The 18,487-nt window shown below is 51.0% G+C and overlaps 1 protein-coding gene across 1 annotated transcript in view; it reads right to left on the bottom strand.

Annotated features, from left to right (window-relative positions):
• The window catches only part of SLC12A8 (solute carrier family 12 member 8), a gene marked incomplete at both ends in the record, with an annotated part of 49,608 nt that extends 33,055 nt beyond the window's left edge, over positions 1–16,553 (bottom strand). The window contains 4 exon segments of the mRNA XM_082001451.1: positions 8,615–8,846; positions 12,394–12,585; positions 15,540–15,686; positions 16,485–16,553. Coding sequence (XP_081857577.1) covers positions 8,615–8,846; positions 12,394–12,585; positions 15,540–15,686; positions 16,485–16,553 — 640 coding nt within the window.
• Positions 16,554–18,487: the final 1,934 nt, after the last annotated feature.

Here is an 18,487-nt window from a genome sequence, read left to right as displayed (position 1 = left end):
CTGCCACAGGCTCTGAGGGATCCCACCATTAACCCTCTCCCAAAAACCACCCTTCACCGCACCTGCCGGTCCCAGCCACCGCCAGTGGGGATGAAAATGGGGTATTTTGGTCACGCTTCAAGCACCGTCACGGAGACGGGCATCATGCTGACGGCTGCCAGCAGCCTTGCTGCGGGGCGACGAATCACCCCCGTCTGTAAATACTTCTCAGTTGAGCAGACAAATTAGCTGGAGACTAAGCATGGAGGCTGACTGCAACATCGAGGGGAAGCACTCACTCTCTATCCTCCTGTCTTGCTCTTCTCGGAGGTCTCCAGGTGCCCTCTCTGCCCAGGTCATCAGGCTTGGAGACCCCAAGAAGGGGGGGTCCTCCCAGCCTCAGAGGTGGCTGGTCCCCGGAAAATGCGCTCACACCCCACCCCAATCTCTTCATGGTCCGGGGACCTGGGAGCATCCCAACCATGAGAGCCATCAGGTCATGAGCAACCTCCTCTCCCTAAAGACAACGGACCTGCAATAAGGGGTCCTGGCCAACAGCTAAAAATAGCACAAAAGGCAGAATAAACAAAGGGAGCTGCTTAAATTGGTCTCCACTGTTCATATTTAGCTAACAGGGCAATTTTTGTCTGCAGGATGCTCTCACTTCTCTCAAATCACGAAGCAGCCTACACTCCCCCTGACCTCTCCCCAGCCACATCGTGGCTCCTGCGGGACCAGGCTGGGAAGGTCCCTGGGAGGAAACAATAATTTCTGCCCAACTCCCATGCGCCTGCTTTATCTCCACCTCAGCTTCTCAAAAGGGTGGAGAAGTGAAAAACCACCAGCATACACAAGAGGATACACAGAGACCAAAAGTGCCCACACGGGCAGCTCCTCATCATGAAAGCCCAGTGCCTCAGCATGGCTTAAATGAAGGAAAACTCAGGAATGTGCCCATGGCAGTAGCTAGTAGAGCCCTTTGGCACTTATACTGTCTGTAGACGTTGGTGGTTTTAATTTTTTTTTTTAAAAAAAGCCAAAAATTGATATTTTCTGCAGGTGGAAAATCTGAAATTTTGGTTAGGAGAAAAAAGGAAGAGATTTTAACATGGGTATTTCAACTTTATAAAGTCCACTTATGTTTTATATTACTAAATGTTAAGCACCAGACTTGCCATAATATATGAAATCCTTCCATTATTATTTTATTTTCTGATGTGGTATCCACTACCTGGCTTGTTCAGCGCTATTCAAACCAGCCAGCGGAAATGGTTTTATTCATTACAAAGCGGACAAGAAGTAAAACGTCCCTTGCTTCACCCTTTTTCTAGGAAAATAGTTTGCATCAATGGGATATTATTATTATTATTAATTATAGAATGGTATTTCTTGGAAGTCATGCCCAGAGTCCCTGGTTGTGGGAAGCTCTGCAGAACTTCTCTGATGAAAAACCCCAGCCTTGAGAAATCAGAATTTAGGCTGAGTCAAGGCACAACAATTGGAGGAAAATAAATGGTGTTTGAGCGGCAGCAGCAATGACACACATCCTCTGGGCTCATTGGAGTGACCTCCTTTCTAACTCAGAGCTGCTCCATTATTGCTTGGGACAAAGCCCAATCCCTGTCGATCAAATCCCCATCTTTCAAAAGAAAGCATTGAACCAAAAGGTAACATAATCCACTGGACCCTGCCACGGTCTATGGAGTCTTCTGCCATGGTTTACAAAGTCTAGTCTACTCATGACTAGACCATCCTGTACTTCCAAGTTATGGATATATTACCCAGATGACAATGATATTTCAAAGAAAACTACTCCGTTTGTTGATTTTTTGATTCTGTGTCCAAAATGATAGTTTCATTTTATTTTGGGGAGGTTTTCATTATCCTCTATACAACACACATAGCTACAGCTTCAAGTCTAGTTTCAGACTGCAAATCAAACTGGAAATCAAACAGTGTTTGAAAGGTTGAGCAAGATGTTGTCACCGAAAAGGATTTTGATTTTTTTGTTTGTTTGAAACTATTAATTGGTTTCCATAACTTGACCATAAATTGACCATAAATTGAATTCAGTTTAAATCGGAGAACACATTTTCCCTACCAAAATCACATTTTTCAATGAATGCATTTTCCCCTTTTGAGTAGAACAGAAAACTGGCAAGAGCCATCAGACCACCATCCAGGCCAGTGAAGGTACAACCACGCTAAAATCTCTTACCTACAGCCAAAAATGGCCAAAAATTGTTAACACAAGCCAGCAGAGAAGATGATGAGCAGTGGATAAGGACCCCTGTCCCATGTAAAGTTTTCCCTTTAGCCTAGGGGAGGAATGCAAACTAGGAGTGAAGCAGCTGGCGAAAGAAACTAATATCTAGAAACTATCTTCATAAATTAAATCCCTAAATAAGGAAAGTTGATTCAGAGCACAGCTGAAGTGTGACTGGAATTAAACACCAGGGGAATGAAAAAAGAGGAGGTAAAATATCTCCATCATTTGAAAACAATTATGTAGTGGCACCAAAAAAAAAAAAAAAGAAAAAATATCAGTGCAATTAAATAAAGCTGTCTAGTTTAAACAAAGCAACAGGGAGAGATGGAGCGATGACTATGGGATGATATACATCTTCCTCGAGCCAGTCGGTTTTATTAGGTCTCTAGCATTAAACAAGCGAGAGCCTGCATGGGAGGTCTTGTGGGAGGAGCGGGTGGGGAAAGCCCACGTGAAGGCAGCGTCTAGCAGGGGACAAAGCCGGCCGAGGTATTTCAGGATTTATTTACAAGCTCCAGGAAGATGAGCTTAGCATCGCCTCGCAGGGAAACAGCGAAGAAATTAAAGGTTAAACCAACCGCACAGAAAATCTCCTGCACAAATCAGGAGCAGCGTTACCTATTAAGCAAGTTTAAACCTGTAACAGCCCCAGCAAACCCTCTCCTGCTCCGGGGACGGACCCAGGCCAGCCCTGCCCCGACGGCACTGTGCAGCGGCATGTTTTTGGGTGCCGATGAGGCCGGGACCCTCCTCCTCCTCAGAAGCACATGGCAGAGGGCTGCTCACTCCCAGGTCCCATGTGGCCGCTTGGCCAGTGCAGCTTGGAGAAGAAAAGACCGAAGGGGAGCGCAACAGATCTTCTGGGCAAGGTGCTTTCGGGCAGAAAGGACGGACCTCATCGGGTCCCCAAGTCCTCGAGAGACCCGAAGCGGTGGGTTCGGGCTGCAGGAAGCGGGGGTTAGCCTGAGATAGCCGTGACAAGAGCAGGTCCCCAAGGACGCAGCAGAGGATGGAGCGGCAGAAATGTGTAAGAGCAGGTTAGATGCACGCGGCATCCCCAGCGCAGCCCGGCGGGTGCAGGAGGGCAGGGACCCGCAGGCCCCGAGCTCTCCTCCCCTCCTCCGTGCCCACCTCCTGGGAGATGCTTCAGGGCGCCGGGCTCAGAAGTCCTGCCTGGCCCCGGCGGAGCGGCGGCACAGGGATGCCAGCCCCAGCCCCCGACGAGCTCGACCGACACCCTGAGCACCCGCTGGCAGGCGAGACCGCGGCTCCTCAATGAAGTCCCACTGCCGAGGAAACACCGTGAAAACCTACCTACAAACAGGGCGTCAGAGTGGAACCACGCAGCAAAGTTACATCTCAACCTCTTTTTTTTTTGTTGGGTTTTTTTTTGCTTTTAATAAACTGCTTTAAATATCTACTCAGAGAGCCTGGACAGAGTGGTGTAGCTTTCCTCTTGCTATCTAAATAAGGCCCCTAACAATGTTATCACTTTTCAAAACACATCTGTCCCGCAGCTCCTAGCCCAGACAATTGGCAGGTAACCAGTTAATAAATGTCTTCGCCAGATTGTTGAATAGGCTGGCCCCGGCTCAAGAGTGATGTCAGGGCCATTCAATGTGCTATAATTGGAAAAACCTGGGGAAAGCAATCCCGTGTTTTTTAATAAATAAAGAGCATATTAGCAGCCTCCTGCTTTTATTCAACACGGTGTCTACCTTGTTCGGTAGCAAAGTAGGATTTTTTTTTTCTGCTGCCTCTTGCTCAGTGATTTCTACTTGGAATTTGATGCCAGTTTCCAGATGTGTCTCAGGCCAGGAAGTCAGCAATCAGCCTGGATAAAGCCTCTGGGATTAGCTGCAGATCATCTTCTGACACACACATCCTTCCTGCACCCTCTCTTATGAAATTGGGGCACACCCCTTGTGCCCAAAAATAAGATAAAACAACCCAGAGCCAAGCAGAAGCCCCTGATTAGGTCGCTTTGATCACCTTCATATTAAATACATGGGAATACATTTAATTAATTCAATCCATCAAAGCCCCCGTGGCACCATTTGAGGGATCTTTACAACACCCGAGTGTTTCTATACATAAATCACTTTAACAACTGCAGGTTCCCTGTCTGCTGGAGAAGTCCCAGGTGAAGCTCGTCTCCCACAGTTCCTCACCAGTGGTACCCGTGGGAGAGCATCAGCTCCCCCGGGTCAGCTGCAGAACACACGAGGGGGATGAATCCTCCAAAGGACTCACCCTTGGAGGAAGAAATGAGGGTGATAAATGAGTTTTCTGGGCTCTGTGTGAGCAACTTTGGGAAGCTAAAACCCAAGAGGGTGACACTGAAGGATGTGGTTTGCATGGAAAATAATCCCAAGCAGAAGCTCTCCGGCAGCAACGCACCTTCCAAACCTCGTTGCGTCCCTGAGAAACAAACCACCCAGGTTTCCCAGCTCAATGCTTGCCCCAGCCACGTGCTACTGTCTGCTGCAGCACAGGTCTCAGCCCAAGGGGACCCAATTATTGAATTCCCAACAAAATAATTTATTTTTTTTCCCCCAGGCATTTAAGAGGCTGTTGTCGGGTCCCTTTTGCTCGTGTTGCGACTCCTTTCATCTCCCCAACAAAGTGCAACCAAATTAACACCAGCCCCCCCCCCAACCGCAGCAAGCAGCCCCTCGCGGCCCCGCAGCCGCTCCGCCTTAGCAGGGCACCTGTGAGCCCCTGCCAAAACAGGAAAGCTGGCGCCTAATTGAAAGGGAGTTTTTGGGAGTCACCCTACACAAAAATTAGCAGAGATACGCTAGGAAAATAAAAGAGTGGGCATTAACAGCGGGCTTATCTTCTTTTTCCATGACTCTAATGTTCAGGACATGAACAGGCCAAAAAGTTTCACGTACTGTTCGGAGGAGCCGGTCACGGAGAGGAGCATCTTCTCCTTTACGTTCACTGCTCCCTCCAAAAATGACTCAGGCTCATTTTGAGGTACAGACCTCCAGAATGAAAATGCAAATGTATGCACGCCAAGAAAACCCAGTTGTGCAGCAAGTGCTGGGTCTTGGTTATGGGTTGAGAAGCAGAGCGCTGCCTGATTTCAATTTACCTGTGTTTGGTTTGGTAAAAACAGTAAGCTGTTCTCTAGGGAGAAAGAGAATATGGATGTTTTCTGTCCCAAGAAAGGAGCACAGGGTTCTCTGTTTCTGGAGGTGGGACTGAATTTTAGGGTGAGTGGCCAGAGACAGCTGAAGGAGGCTGGTTTTCAGACAGCACAGCAAGCCCCTCTCCTTACTACCCACCCCCAGCCAAGATCCCACCCCCGGCCAAGATCCCAGCCTGGGACCGTGACCTGTCCCCAGGGCAAGTGCCAGCCAGAGCCAAGGGGAGGATTTAGGATTAACTCCAAAAAATCAGCCAGTTCCACCCCACCCTGCAGGCAGCCTGCCGAAAGGCGCAAAAGCCCTCGGAGCCAGGCGGAGGGATGCCGCAGCCGGGCAGGGAGCAGGCAGGCCTGCCTGCAGTCTCTGCAGGGACGGCAGCATCTGGACAAGCGACCCAGAGCACTCCCTGCCTGCTGGAACTGCTCAGCTCCTCCAGCCCCAGCTCCCGGCCGGCTCTCGGCTCGCGGAGCGGGAGCGAGCCACAACAATAGAGAGAAAAGAAAGAAAAAAAAAAAAGAAGAAAAAGCAGCGGGAAGCCCTGCTGAGAAGCCCCCTTTTGTGTAAACATGCTCCGTCCTCAAACTAAAAATAAAGGCCAACCACAGGAAGGGAGTGAGTGCTTGGACAATATCCGATTTGGTGTGTGCCTGGGTGTGAGCTGAGGGAATGGGGAGAAGAGCAGGGGACTCCACCCAGCGCAACCACACAAAGGCAGTCGTTTAAGACCTTCAAGATGGACAGGCATTCCTGGAGATTATTTAAATCCAAATAACTGCTGCTTGGCAGATGTGCAGTCCTTTGGTATGTGCGCAGCACTTGGAAATGAGAAGCGAGGAAAAGGCTGCCATGGTGGGAGCAGGAAAAGCAGGATGGCTGCACGTGGCCCATTTTACAGGTTCAGAGACCGAGATCTGACACTGCAAGCTGAGACCCCATAAACCTGTCATAAAATAAGAAAGAAACCCAGCAAGACGTCAGCTGAAATCCTTCCAGCTCACAGGTCTGTCCCCAAAAATTACCTCTCCCGTGCACACTGCCCTTCACGTCTCAGCCACCGCTGCAGCCGAAGAACCAAACCCAAAACAACTACATGCAGGTGAAGGCTGCGGAGAGCTGATCAGTTGACTGCCGCCCCAAAGGGGTCTCAAATGCTTCCCCAGGCGCTGGGCTCAGATGCCATCAGCCAGCTCTCGGGGCTGGAGCTTCATCAACACTCACCGTCACACCCGCAGCCTCCTGCGCTGCCTTGCAGGAGGGATGCTTTGCTGATGGGTGCAATCGCACCCAGGAGACAAGCATCCATCCATCCATGCCATGCTGAAAGCGCTCAAGACAGAGCGAAGAGGCTTTGTGAAGCCCAGCGCTCACCATTGGTGCTGACACACCACTCTGAGGCCTTCTGGGGAAATGCAGGGCTTGGGAGGAACCAACCGTTCAGCCTGGACTTGAAATGATTCTCTCACACGGAAGCGGTCTGTGAAAGCAGAGACACCCACAGCTCTCCCCAGCCGTATGGCCGCAGGGCCCGCCGCACGGGCTGCTCTGGGGTACTGGTGTTTGGGGCTTGGATCGGGCCACCATCAGCCCAACCCAGGCCCTGCAAACCCTCCTCTCTTTAGCTAGCCACGGCTGAACTGCAGCATCTGTGATGCTCAACTGCCTCATTTCTTTTCTCTATTTTCTGTCAGAAGAAAATGACATAGTGCTCAGGAGTGGAGGAGATCAAAGACGACCACGCTGACCTCACCTTAGGCATGTCTCCTGCTGACGTTTGTATTCCTCCCTCTCCTCCTGGTCCCACGTTCACTTTCCTACCACCAGCTCTCGCCTCAAGCATTCATTTTCTCTCTACTATTAGAAAGGTCTCTAGGTCCGCATTAAAGCTCTCCTCCGAGCGCAGCCGAAACGCAACCCGCCATTTCCTTCAGGAAACTACTTCCTATGAAACGCAGCTGCTGGGAGCAGGTCGGTTGCTTTCTCTACAAAACCCACCACGCCGAGCACAACCATCCTCGCTTTGTTCTCGCCTGCAAGTGTCTGAAGTGCTTTCATTTGGGGCATTTCTTACATTCTAAATATAAAATGCAAGCGCCTTTCCATAAGGCTCTCTGAGGGAGGAGCAGCTGCTGGTGCAGCAGCTTCTGCCCCCACCCCACCATCCTTGAACACCGTACCGGCAGCACAAAACGCCACAGCAGTGTGAAAACACAGCCGTGCCGTCGGTGCGGTCAACACCTACATGACCTACCTCCTGCCGCCCGACTTGGTGGCTGAGTCCTAACTAAATGAAAACTAAAGATCCTTCCTTTAAACTGACTTTAGCAGGTCACTTGCAACCCCCCAAGGTGCTGCTGGACACAGGGGAAGCCAAGAAAAAGGTGACACCTTCTGTTTACTTAGCTAATTACACTTCGTTATTGCTGGAGTGGCTGCTGCAGCACTCAGGGACCCCTTCCACCACACCTCCCCGTGTCTTGAGATGGGTTTCCCTGCTAACAACTCTCAGGGATGAGGACAGAGGGAGGGGAAGGGGGTCAGGGTGCAAGCAGGGCTCAGGAGGGAGTCCTGAACCTCCACCTTGCCCGAGCTGGAGCTGCCACTTGCAGGCTGAAGTCAGGCTGCGGAAGGTTAACGGGGGAGCCTTGCACCCACAGCACCTTGAAAACCCCAGCAGTGACCTGCCCCAGCCCACCCAGCTCCTTCCTCCGCTCCCCAGCGCAGCCCTGGGCAGCAAATCCAGCAACGTGCAGCCCAGGGCCAGCGCTGGTGGCACAGCTCACCACATCCGGGGTCTAAGTGACCTCAGGGGCCTCTGCGGAGAAGATCTCCTTCAATCAAAGTTGCAATACTCCGTTTCCGTGGGCACAACGCTCACCGCAGAGTCAGCAGAAGGCTACAAAGAGCCACCGCCAGCGCAGCCGCTCTCTTGTTAGAACACCTTTGAGTGCAACCCAAGTATAACAAGCGCACACACTGAGAGCTCGGTTCTTGAGCTTACACACCCAAATTAGTGAGGCATCTCCAGTCACGTCCTGGAAATACTTATTCCTTGCAAAACTATGGGTTGCCTCTAACAGGCCGGTACCAAGGCACAGGAGGCACAGGTGGAAGTGCTGAACTCTACCCCTGCCCAGATGTGTAAGGTCACAAAGATGCCTGAGAAAACCCCGGGGGACTAACGCCTCCTGACACCAATGCGATGAACGCTTACCTGGATCAAGGTGCGTAAAGGACCCGATGACAAAGTCCAGCGTCGAGACGGCCAGTAGGAAAAGCAGCAGGAGCTGGAGCCTGATGATCCACTTCACTCCCGCCAGGTTGATCCCCAGCAGGCCCAGCAGGACGGCCAGGGAGATCCCACGCACTGCCCAGATGTTGCTGAGGCTCAGGACATCCGCGATGGACTCTGCAAAGCCAGTGATGTACATGGCACCTGCAACGCACTGAAGGACAGAGCTCTGTGGGTGCCGTGTGGGAGAACAAGGGATCCCCATCCACAGCCCCCATGCCGGGCTGGGCGGTCTCTGTTCAGACAGACAGACAGACATTTGCTGTCACGATACAATCTTTAATGTTGCTCTGGTCTACAGGGACTGAACCGTACTGCTGTAAGAGGCTGCCACGGCAGCATACCTATTCCCGGGTAAAGAGAGAAGGCTGGGTGCTACGGCCAGCAGCCCAGCAGCTTTCCACTGGCTTTAAAATTTACCCTCCAGGAGAAACCACGCTGGCTTCTCCGAGGGAGAAAAGGATGAGTCAACCTCTAAGCTTCTTCCCTTCTTCCGTTTCTCTGCAAAAAGGGTCCCAGTTCAACACCTGCCTGAAGAATGGCAATTTGCTTCCCCCTTCATTGCCTCCCATGGTTTATTTTTAACTCGGTGTTTAGTTTGGATGTCTGATGTTTCACCTCATCTCATTGCTGGAAGGAAGCCTGCACTTTTGAGGAGAGCGCATTGTGCGAGCCATGCCCCCTGAGCGCCTGGGAACGCTATTTGTTTGCCTTGCTACAGAGCAGGACACGCGCTCTGCCCTGGGTGGCCGAGAGTCTGCAGGATGGGACATCTGCAGCTCAGCCTCAAAGCCCATGGCAGTGCAGCCATCCTAAACACCAGCACATTTCCCTCTAGAGGTTCCCACTAGCTGACATTTCAGCAACAACCCTTCCCAGTGCACAGCGTCCCCTGGCAAACCAGTCTGGCATGGATGGTGTGCCCTTGGGTCCTGCAAACCCCACTACCCCCACCCATGGACAACGGATGCGCAGCACAGCTCCCACACGACCAGACGGGAGAAAACCCTTACTCAAGGCAGCAAGCGTCAGAGAAGACCCTTTCTTTGCTGCAGATCCCCCTTAGACCAACCCAGCACTGCTCTGTTGAGGGTGCTCAGGGCATCCTAACCCATGCCAGGAGCTGCAGGTTTACACACGGTTTTCAGCAAGCAAGGTGTGTGGAATTCACCTGTTCAGACTCAGACACCTACAACTTGGAGATCCTGGAGAAGGATTCACTTCCACCATAGGCAGCCACCTAGCAGAGATGGGGTGAGATACACCCTGACAGCAGAGATACACCCTGAATGTCTCTCTCCTTGCTGGTAGCCCCACCGTGAATGTCGCCACTACAGAAGTCTCAGACCCTGCAAGGTAGTCCCCAAGAAAGTGGACGTATTCTTGTCTATTTGTGTTTTAGCACAGCCTACACTACCACTGAGTGGGCCACGCATGTCCTACATGGGTGCTCTCTCCTGAAAACAGGTCCTAAGCTAGCAGAGGACTTCACCCTGCGCTGGCACAGCTCCACTTGGGGTACCCACAAAAACTGCACTTGAGACCTGGAGCCAAAAACCCCAAACAGAACCTAACTTCAATAAACACATTAAAACCAGGTGAAGTTCTTGCCTCTCACATGAAGAAAAGCCCTGTAGACAGAAAGTGGTACTGCCTAACCCCACCTCCCTGCACCAGACCAACATCAGTTTTTGAAGGAGGTAGGTTTTATTAACTAAATAAGTTTTCTTCCCTTTCACGCCAAGGATGGCAACGTGCACGAAGGACGCTCTGAAGGGAGCAGAGCGGCGTGAGCCTCTGACAGCCCCAGCACCGCAAGCCTCCTTGCAGCCTTTCTCTTCTGACGAACCATGAGCATCGCCTGCGGAACGGAGGAGATGGGTGCCCACAAACAGCCCGACGCTCCGCACGCAGCAAAGGCCAGCGGCACTGCGACCGTGGGCTGGTTTCTCTCAAACTACCCATCCTGAAAAGAAAACTGAATTTCTAGGCTGAAACTTGCAGAAATCAGTCCGTTACGAGCCCTTGTAAACCACACACTCTGCTGGGCGAGGAACATAGCTGATTTTCAACAGCCAGACAAACGCTACCGCTGACTTTGCTTTTGGGGATTTTAGGGCTGGACCCTGGAAACCGTCTGCTTGCACAGAGAGGTCTTACTGCAAACCGCTCCAGAAAAGGAGACTGCAGAGGAGAGCACCAAACCCCGGACTCACCGTTAAGAGCCGCGGCGACCAAACACGTGCCGGTCTCTGTAGGACCTGGTACATGCATCGTTCAGGGCAATCTCCTCTGGAGCGTCCCAGCAAAGCCCAACCAGGCTCTCGGTCACCTTGGCCGACGCAGCAGGAGCCCAGCTCTGCAGCAGCCCCAGGGCACTGAGCAACCTCTCACCTCCCAGGGCACCAGCAGCCCCGGCCAGTCGTGCCCCGCTTGCCCCAGTCAGGCCAGAGAACGGGGAACACCCCTGTTTCTGGCCGGACTCGCCTCGTGACGGAGGTTACAGTGCCCTGTCTGCATCTTGCGGCGGGGCGGCAGCCTGCCGCTGGCTGCGAAGCACACTGGGCAGAAATCAGGGCCAAGGAGACGGGCAAGGCATCAGCTTTCGGGAACGGGCAAAGTGTCCCCGAGCGAGCTGCCAGCTCCCACCCCGCAGCCCCCCGCCGCGCGGGATGCCTAGGCAGGGGCCGGGGCTGCCGCAGCCCAGCTTTTACGATCCTCCGGACCCGCTGGAGCCTGATTGCTTTCCCAGACGGCGTCCGCTCGGAAAGCGAGAGTGGAAAATATGACAGGAAGGATTCTCATGTGTGGCCCATTTCCATATCTTGGCTTGTAACTGTGTTCAGTTTGTATTTTATGGACACTTGCTTTTAATCTGGAGTGAAAGGAGAAGAGAGGATTATTTTTGGTTTGGGGGTCTTTAAGGGTTTTCGGAGATTGCTGCAAGCCAGTCAGTTAAAAACAAACCTCAATAAAAATGCTTCTCTGCTCACCACATTTTACAGCATTCATAACATCTTTATGGGGGGAGGGGGTTAAGTTACTGCAGGTTTAAGAGATTATTTTCCATTCTTTATCTTTACTATTTGTGTATTTCGGTGCTTCACCACCATGACAGCTCCTCGGGGCCTTTCTGAAAACCCAGAACTGTGACTTTTGGATCTCAAGAGGTCAGTTAGCGGTGGCCCTTACCACTGCCCAGCTCTCCTCCCGTACCAGCTCCACTTCTGCTGGCGCCCAGAGATGCAGCCAAGGCTCGCCCGGTCCCTAAGGGCGCGGGGAGCAGGCCACGGCCCACCCGCCAGCCCGCAGCCGCCGTGCTTTAGGTGGCCACCCTGGCCTCTCCCACTTGGGTTTAAGTCAAACGTCTCGCCAGCCAGGGCACGTCCTGGCAACGGCGGCAATTTGGGACAGGAGGGCACGTCCCGCACGGTTTGCTTGTCCAGACACCCAGCCCCCCCAGTGTCCGGGTCCGTGCCAAGGGGTGCGCTGCCATGCGCAGGCTTGCTTTTGGGGAGCGGAGCGGCCGAGTGCTCCCCGTGGTGCTCGCCCGGGCTGTCCAGCACGCTGGGGCGTTACTTGGATTTTATTTGGAGCATTGCTTCCTGCAGCAGCAAAGCACAAAATCAATACCTGCATTGCAAAGTTTCTAAATTTGTCTTTAAATCGTTTGTTTTTTAGTTGTTTTTTTTTTTAATTACCTGGCCAAAAATATAAAGGACGCCAATGGTCCCCGCTACTCGACCTCCAAGGACAGTAGAAATCATGGAGTAGACGCCTCCACTTCCGACGCTGCACTTCTCACACACCCCAATTCCAGATAAGACCGTCACCAGGGCAACCAGGATGACAAAGGACACCAGAAACATGCCCATTACAATGCCAGTGTTTCCCTGGAATGAAAAAAACCCAACAATTTAAACAGAGACCAACTAGCACCATGAAGATGAGTTGAGACAGAAGAAGGACCTATCTGGTCCTAATTTTAATTTTTTAATTATTTAAAGTAATTTTTTTTCTCCTAATTTTTTTCATTGGTCACTAGTGATCAATGAATCTGGAGTCATTACACATTAAAAGAAAAAGCACGCGCCCCTACTTATCTAATTAACGTAATTGATTGCCAAATTTACAGTTCCTATTAACGCCCCTCTGAAGAAGACCTGCCTCATCCTGGGGCTCCACAGACCTTTGCGTGACCAGGTTCTGCTCCGGTGCCAGGCTCCTGCATGAATCACAGATATTGTCCTCTGGTTTAAAAAGAACGATGTCAAACAAGGATTCAGCCACCATGGGGAGGGGATCACCGCCTATTTGCCCATTTTAGAATGACACGCTTAAAAAAACCCACCCACTTTCACACCAAAAAGTAGTTTCACAACTGAACATCTGGGATTTGTGACAGCTGATTTACTAACAGCATCAAGCTCACTTTTTAATTTTTCAGAACATTTACCTCTAAGAGCTCTGATCAGAGCTCCCAGACAGCGAGAGACCGAAGGACAAAAGCCCAAAGGCAGCACGGAGTGGAAGACAAATAGCACACTCACAGACCACCACAGGCTGGCCCCTGCCCGCAGGACGCACGCCGAGCAGCAGGCAGCTCTCGCTCCCCCCGTGCCCGTGGGGAGTTTTGCACAGAGGATTCAGCCCCGCAGGAAAAAAATCCTCTTCCCTGCTCGGGGCGGAGGAGGATCTGCTGCACCAGCCACCCTCTCGCTGGGTGCGAGGAGCAAAAGCCTCTGAACAAGCCCAGCTGCAGGTCCCTCTTGGCAGCTTTAAGGGCCAGCATAACCTCTGCTTTGGGGGGTTCGGTTCAGGTTGGATTTTCAGAAGGAGAAGGCACTTAGTACCTCCAAAAGCATTCAAGCACCTTTTCTGAGCTCCGGACCTTCCAACCCTCTTGCACATGGCTGTAAATTATTTTCCAGGGTCAAAAGTTTTCCCTGGTGCTCCAGCCCACCTTCCCCTCCTGACGAATCGCTCAGTCTGGTGCAGTGTGATTCCAACTGTATGATCAGAAACCTCCTCCAGTGCCCAGCACTTCGTTAAGGTCTGGCTGCACTTCCCCTGCCTTTACTCATATTACAGGCCATGTCTACATCCCTCCTTTCCAACCTCACTCCAGCGATGCTCACCTCTGACATCATGCTAGCCTTGATGGAGGTTGGTTTGTCACCAGCACTAAAAGACTGCTTCTCAGCTCTGGGGTTGGTTGAAGTCCCAGATTTTTTTTCTTTTCTCTTTTTGTGAAACAACAAAAACATATCCAGGATGTTGCTATCATCATAAAATCCTATTTTGGTTCAGCATCCCGCTGCCTTTGACAGGGGATTTATCTGGTCAGTGGGGAACAGAGCCAAGGTTTGCTATAAACGCAGCTGCTGGCTGGGTCAGCACCACAGTTCACTGCAACCCGGTACTCCTTTGTTAAAAGGACAATTGTTCTTTTTCTTCAACAGCTTACCCTCAGGTTAAAAGGGTTAATAAATACGACACACTTCAGTTAAAAAAAAGAAAAAAAGCACACACACACACAAACATACACGTAGCCTTGGGCTTTTCCAGGATCTGCTGGTGGCACCGGGCTACGGCAGCAGCTAGTCAAATGGGCAATCCAATGGTTCCCACAGAAGAAAGGGTTAATGCGAAGACCAGGGAGGAAGGCTGGACTCAGGACAACAATAGCAAGCAGAGAAAGTGGGAAGAAAAAGCCCCCATTAAACACTGATGCTTATTTATGCATTCGTGCTGGAAGGGGTTAGTGCAGCCTTACACTAGTTGTGAACATTTCGGCAAGATTAGGGTCCCCTGGAATTGCAGAGCTTTACCAGCCCCGGCTCTGGAAATTTATAGCAAAAGCCTGACTCTGCGAACGGCTCAACACATGACTGTCCTCTGCCAGGGGAGCTCTCTGCCAACCCTGACTTCTCCTCCCTTCCCTTTTATGCTAGCTTCCAGCTGTTTCAGTTTTTCTTTTATTTACTAGCTTTATTTGTATTTGCGTTTGCTTCAGCAGTAACGTGCTTTCAAAGGAGACGTGAAGGAATTAAGATCAGGAGGAAAAGGCAGCTAGGAAAATCATCCCGACTGCTCCATCATGACGACTGCAGCTCCCCCCAAAAGCCGTTTTCAATAAAAAGTGCAAGCGTCTTCCGGCTCCTTTTGGAAGATGTCCACCATGCCTGTGACATGAACTCATGCCTGTGACACGAACTCATGCCTGTGACACGAACTCTGCCCAAAGATAAATTCCACCCATCCCTGTGGGAGCTTTCCTTCTTCTAAGGGGAAATTTTAAGGGACAATACAATGTTTTGCATCAGGAGAGGAGCAAAGACACTCTTACAGGCCCTGACCCTTGGTGAGGTACTATTCCGGATCTACAAGTGGAAGACCCTTTGGCAGCGATGACAATTTCACCTGACCAAGGGTCGCCATTCAAGACACTGGGGACTCCAGCAGTGACTCATTTAGAAGATGTGTGCTTCAGTGGTGTTGGAAGGATGGCCAAGTAGCTGTAACTATGGCCACACACTTTACCTGAAAAGCAGTTATTTCATCTGAACAGTGAAACACACGGGTGTCCCTGTCCATTGTCAAGGTTTGTTGTTGTGTTTTCCTTTTTCTTTCCTCAAGCTAAAATAGCAAACTGCTTACAAATACCACTTCAGCTTTCCATTTTAGTGGAGCTTTTTGAAAAGCTACACAATACCAGCGGACGTAAGCGATGCCTACAATGAACAGCACAGAATCTAAAACACCTGGGTGGTGATGGAGATACGAGGTAAGGAGGTGAGCAGGAAAATATCTATTCACACGTTCAACCAAGTCAGCACTCACTCACCACGAGCCATCCCGTCCTCAGGAAAAGAACCACTCCAAAAATGTTGATCATGCAGGAGGTGAAAACTCCATCCCACGTTCCAAAAAGCACCGGCTCCCACACAAACAGCTGGATCTTCCACCAGGGCTTGGTCTGCGTTTGAGATACCTAGAGGAATGCAAAGCCTTCAGTTTTACCTCTCATGCTTTACAGGCAGGCTGCAGAAGTGGTGCAACAGCCAGTCCCAAGAGTGGGATGGCCACCAACAGCTGCTAAGACATGACTTTGCTACAGGTTGTCTCTAAGATGAAGGGGCAGCAGAGCTGTTGGGATCATTGAGCCTTGGAAGAGAGGGTTCCCTGTAATACCCTATTTACATTCTTGTAGCATAAGCAGCAACAGAATCCTACTCAGTCTCATCAAATTAACCCCACTGATGATGTTATGTGAACCAAAAACACCAGTTAAGGGGTCCTTTACAGGGACTGCAGCTGTACGCTGTGCTTCTCCTGCTATCCCTGCCAAGCAGCCCACCAAGATAAGGAGCATCCTCAGTGCACTGGAGAAGTCTCTTACATGAGATGACAAATGAGGCTGGACAGATTGGGACTGACCAAGTAGGTTAAGATGGCCTACCCATCACACACAGCCATCGTCAACAGATCTGGGGACCTGGACACTAAGTTTCTAGAGGAGATATGGGACTCTGGTGCTCGGGGTGCCAGTGAATTTCAGAGCTGCTGGAACCAAGCGCCGAAACTCCAGGGAAACTGCAGCTTTCCCATTGCAACTCTCAAAACCAAGTCCCCTCTTTCCCTTTCTAAATAAAGCCCCTCAGGTTTACGTAGCAGAAAGAAGGGCAGTCTTGTTATTTCAGTCCTGTTTACCTGCCACAGAGGTGACCATGAGAAGGTGAAGAGACCACGAAGATGGAAATTTGGGCTATGAAATGGCTCTCCAACATACCTGCTGCGCTTCCTCATGGAACAGCTCTTGGACATATCCCTCACCTCTGGCACCATTCAGCCTGAACATCGTATCCTCCGCGTTGCCTCCGCCTGCCCAACGCGCAGCTCTAACACTACAACAGGCGAGGCTGATCCAAGCAGAAGGTCAGCTATTCTCCTCAGTTGAACTCCTGCAGTGATGGATCCTCCGTGGTTGATGATTCATGGTTTTATTGCACTTCCCTGTGGAGGCAGGAAAGACGGAAGACACAACTGTTGCTTTCCCAGCCTACAGAAACACAAGGCTGTTATCCAGACGGAGCCGGCAGCGGCTCGTAGCAGGTGCTGAAGCAGTGACACCCCAGCAAGCAGAGAGCAACACTGCCCCAGGGCCTGCCCGCGGCACAGGCTCTATCATCAGCCCTCTGGTGACATGGGACACATGGACTATTTACGTCCCAGCACCACTAATCACCTCACAGCCTTGATCACATCCCCTTCAGCTGGACATTTTGCAGACTAGAGTCCTGCCAATGTAACCTCTCCCCTGACAAGCCCCCTCGATACCCCGCTCTGTCCCTCTTCCAGTACGATGCAGAGATGGAACTGGAGCAGCTAAGGTGTCCACCACAGACCCACACTCTGCATTCCTGATACCCTCAGCCACATCCCCTGCACTGATGTACAGGAGCCTTTCTTCATGGTCATACCCTTCCCTTGGAGGCACAGTCATCTTGTCTGCAGTGGCCCGACTTCAGATTTGTACCTGCCCCAGGCAGACTCTGGCAGTGGGTCAGGCCAATTCAACACCATGTATGGTGTTAATTATATTAAACCACGACAGTACCAAGAAAGCAGCATCAGGCTTGATTTCAAGGCTAACTTAGCACATCTTTACAGAAGGTAAAAGCTAGCACAAGCATCTCTCTGCCTCCAAGTTGCTTGTTCCTCTCCTCATTGGGGTGGTTTTTATATGAAGTTCACCCTCAAACTGTGGAAAGCTGCTTTTATATACCTCTCTCCAACCGGCTCCAAGCCTTAACTTCCCCAAAATGGTCTTGTGATGGCCATCAACCAGTTACCCACAGTCTCCCATGCCAGTTGCCCACAAAGCCTTTCTGGCCATTCTTCAGCACAGTTACACCATGCCTAGGTAAGATAAAGAAGGCTGCAGCCAGAGGGGAGCAAGCCATGCTCCACAGATGTGGAGAGGGCAGTTTGTTTGGATCGTTGGCTCTCCTGGGGCTGATAAGTTTCCTGGCCAGTTGAGCTCACACGCGTACAAGAACCAACCGTGTTCACACATGGCTTGTACCAGTGGCTGGACACCTTACCTGAGACCAGAGACCCAATTTATCACGGGCTCGGCTCAGTGTAGGAATCTCCGACTCCTCAAGCTTGCAAGCTACAGAGACAAGACAACCAACAGAAATGTGCTTTTCCTATCGCACAGGGACAGAGGAGTACAGAAACTACTTTGGGTCACTCAGGATTTCTGCATCAGGGTCTGAATCCCAGCTTCCAGATCAGCACTTTCAGCATCCTACCTTTATTATTCTACTTTTAAATACCCAATAATAAATAATCAATGCTGCCGCTGCTTCACCACGGTGTTTCAGCTGCAGAAGGTCTCCTGCAGCTGGGGTACAATGGACAGCACAGGAGGTTTTTCTTCACCCCGTCCACGCGGACGGTTAAGCAGCACTGAAGCCGTAAGAGTTCAGATTCCCTGCTGCTCCCCCCCTTTTTTTAAAGCAAATAACCCTTCAGAATATCACAAATGGCTGCTGTTACGGGGAGATTGGGGCTTCAAGCAGAGCAAAAGCAGCAGGAGCAGATGAACTCTAAAGAAACAAAGCTCATGTTTTTATGCAAATAGCCATAGTAATAAAAAAAGGAAGAAAATACACGCCATGAAACAAGATTACAACTGAATGGCCATATTCTCCCAAGATTCCCCTAGGCAGCCCTTCCTCACCAGAGATTTGACTCAGCAAAGGATTCCCTACGGTCATCCAAACC

The sequence above is a fragment of the Phaethon aethereus genome (genome assembly GCF_964289735.1).
Source record: "Phaethon aethereus genome assembly, chromosome: 6".
NCBI lineage: Eukaryota > Metazoa > Chordata > Aves > Phaethontiformes > Phaethontidae > Phaethon > Phaethon aethereus.
This window is presented reverse-complemented; position numbering and strand designations above follow the sequence as displayed.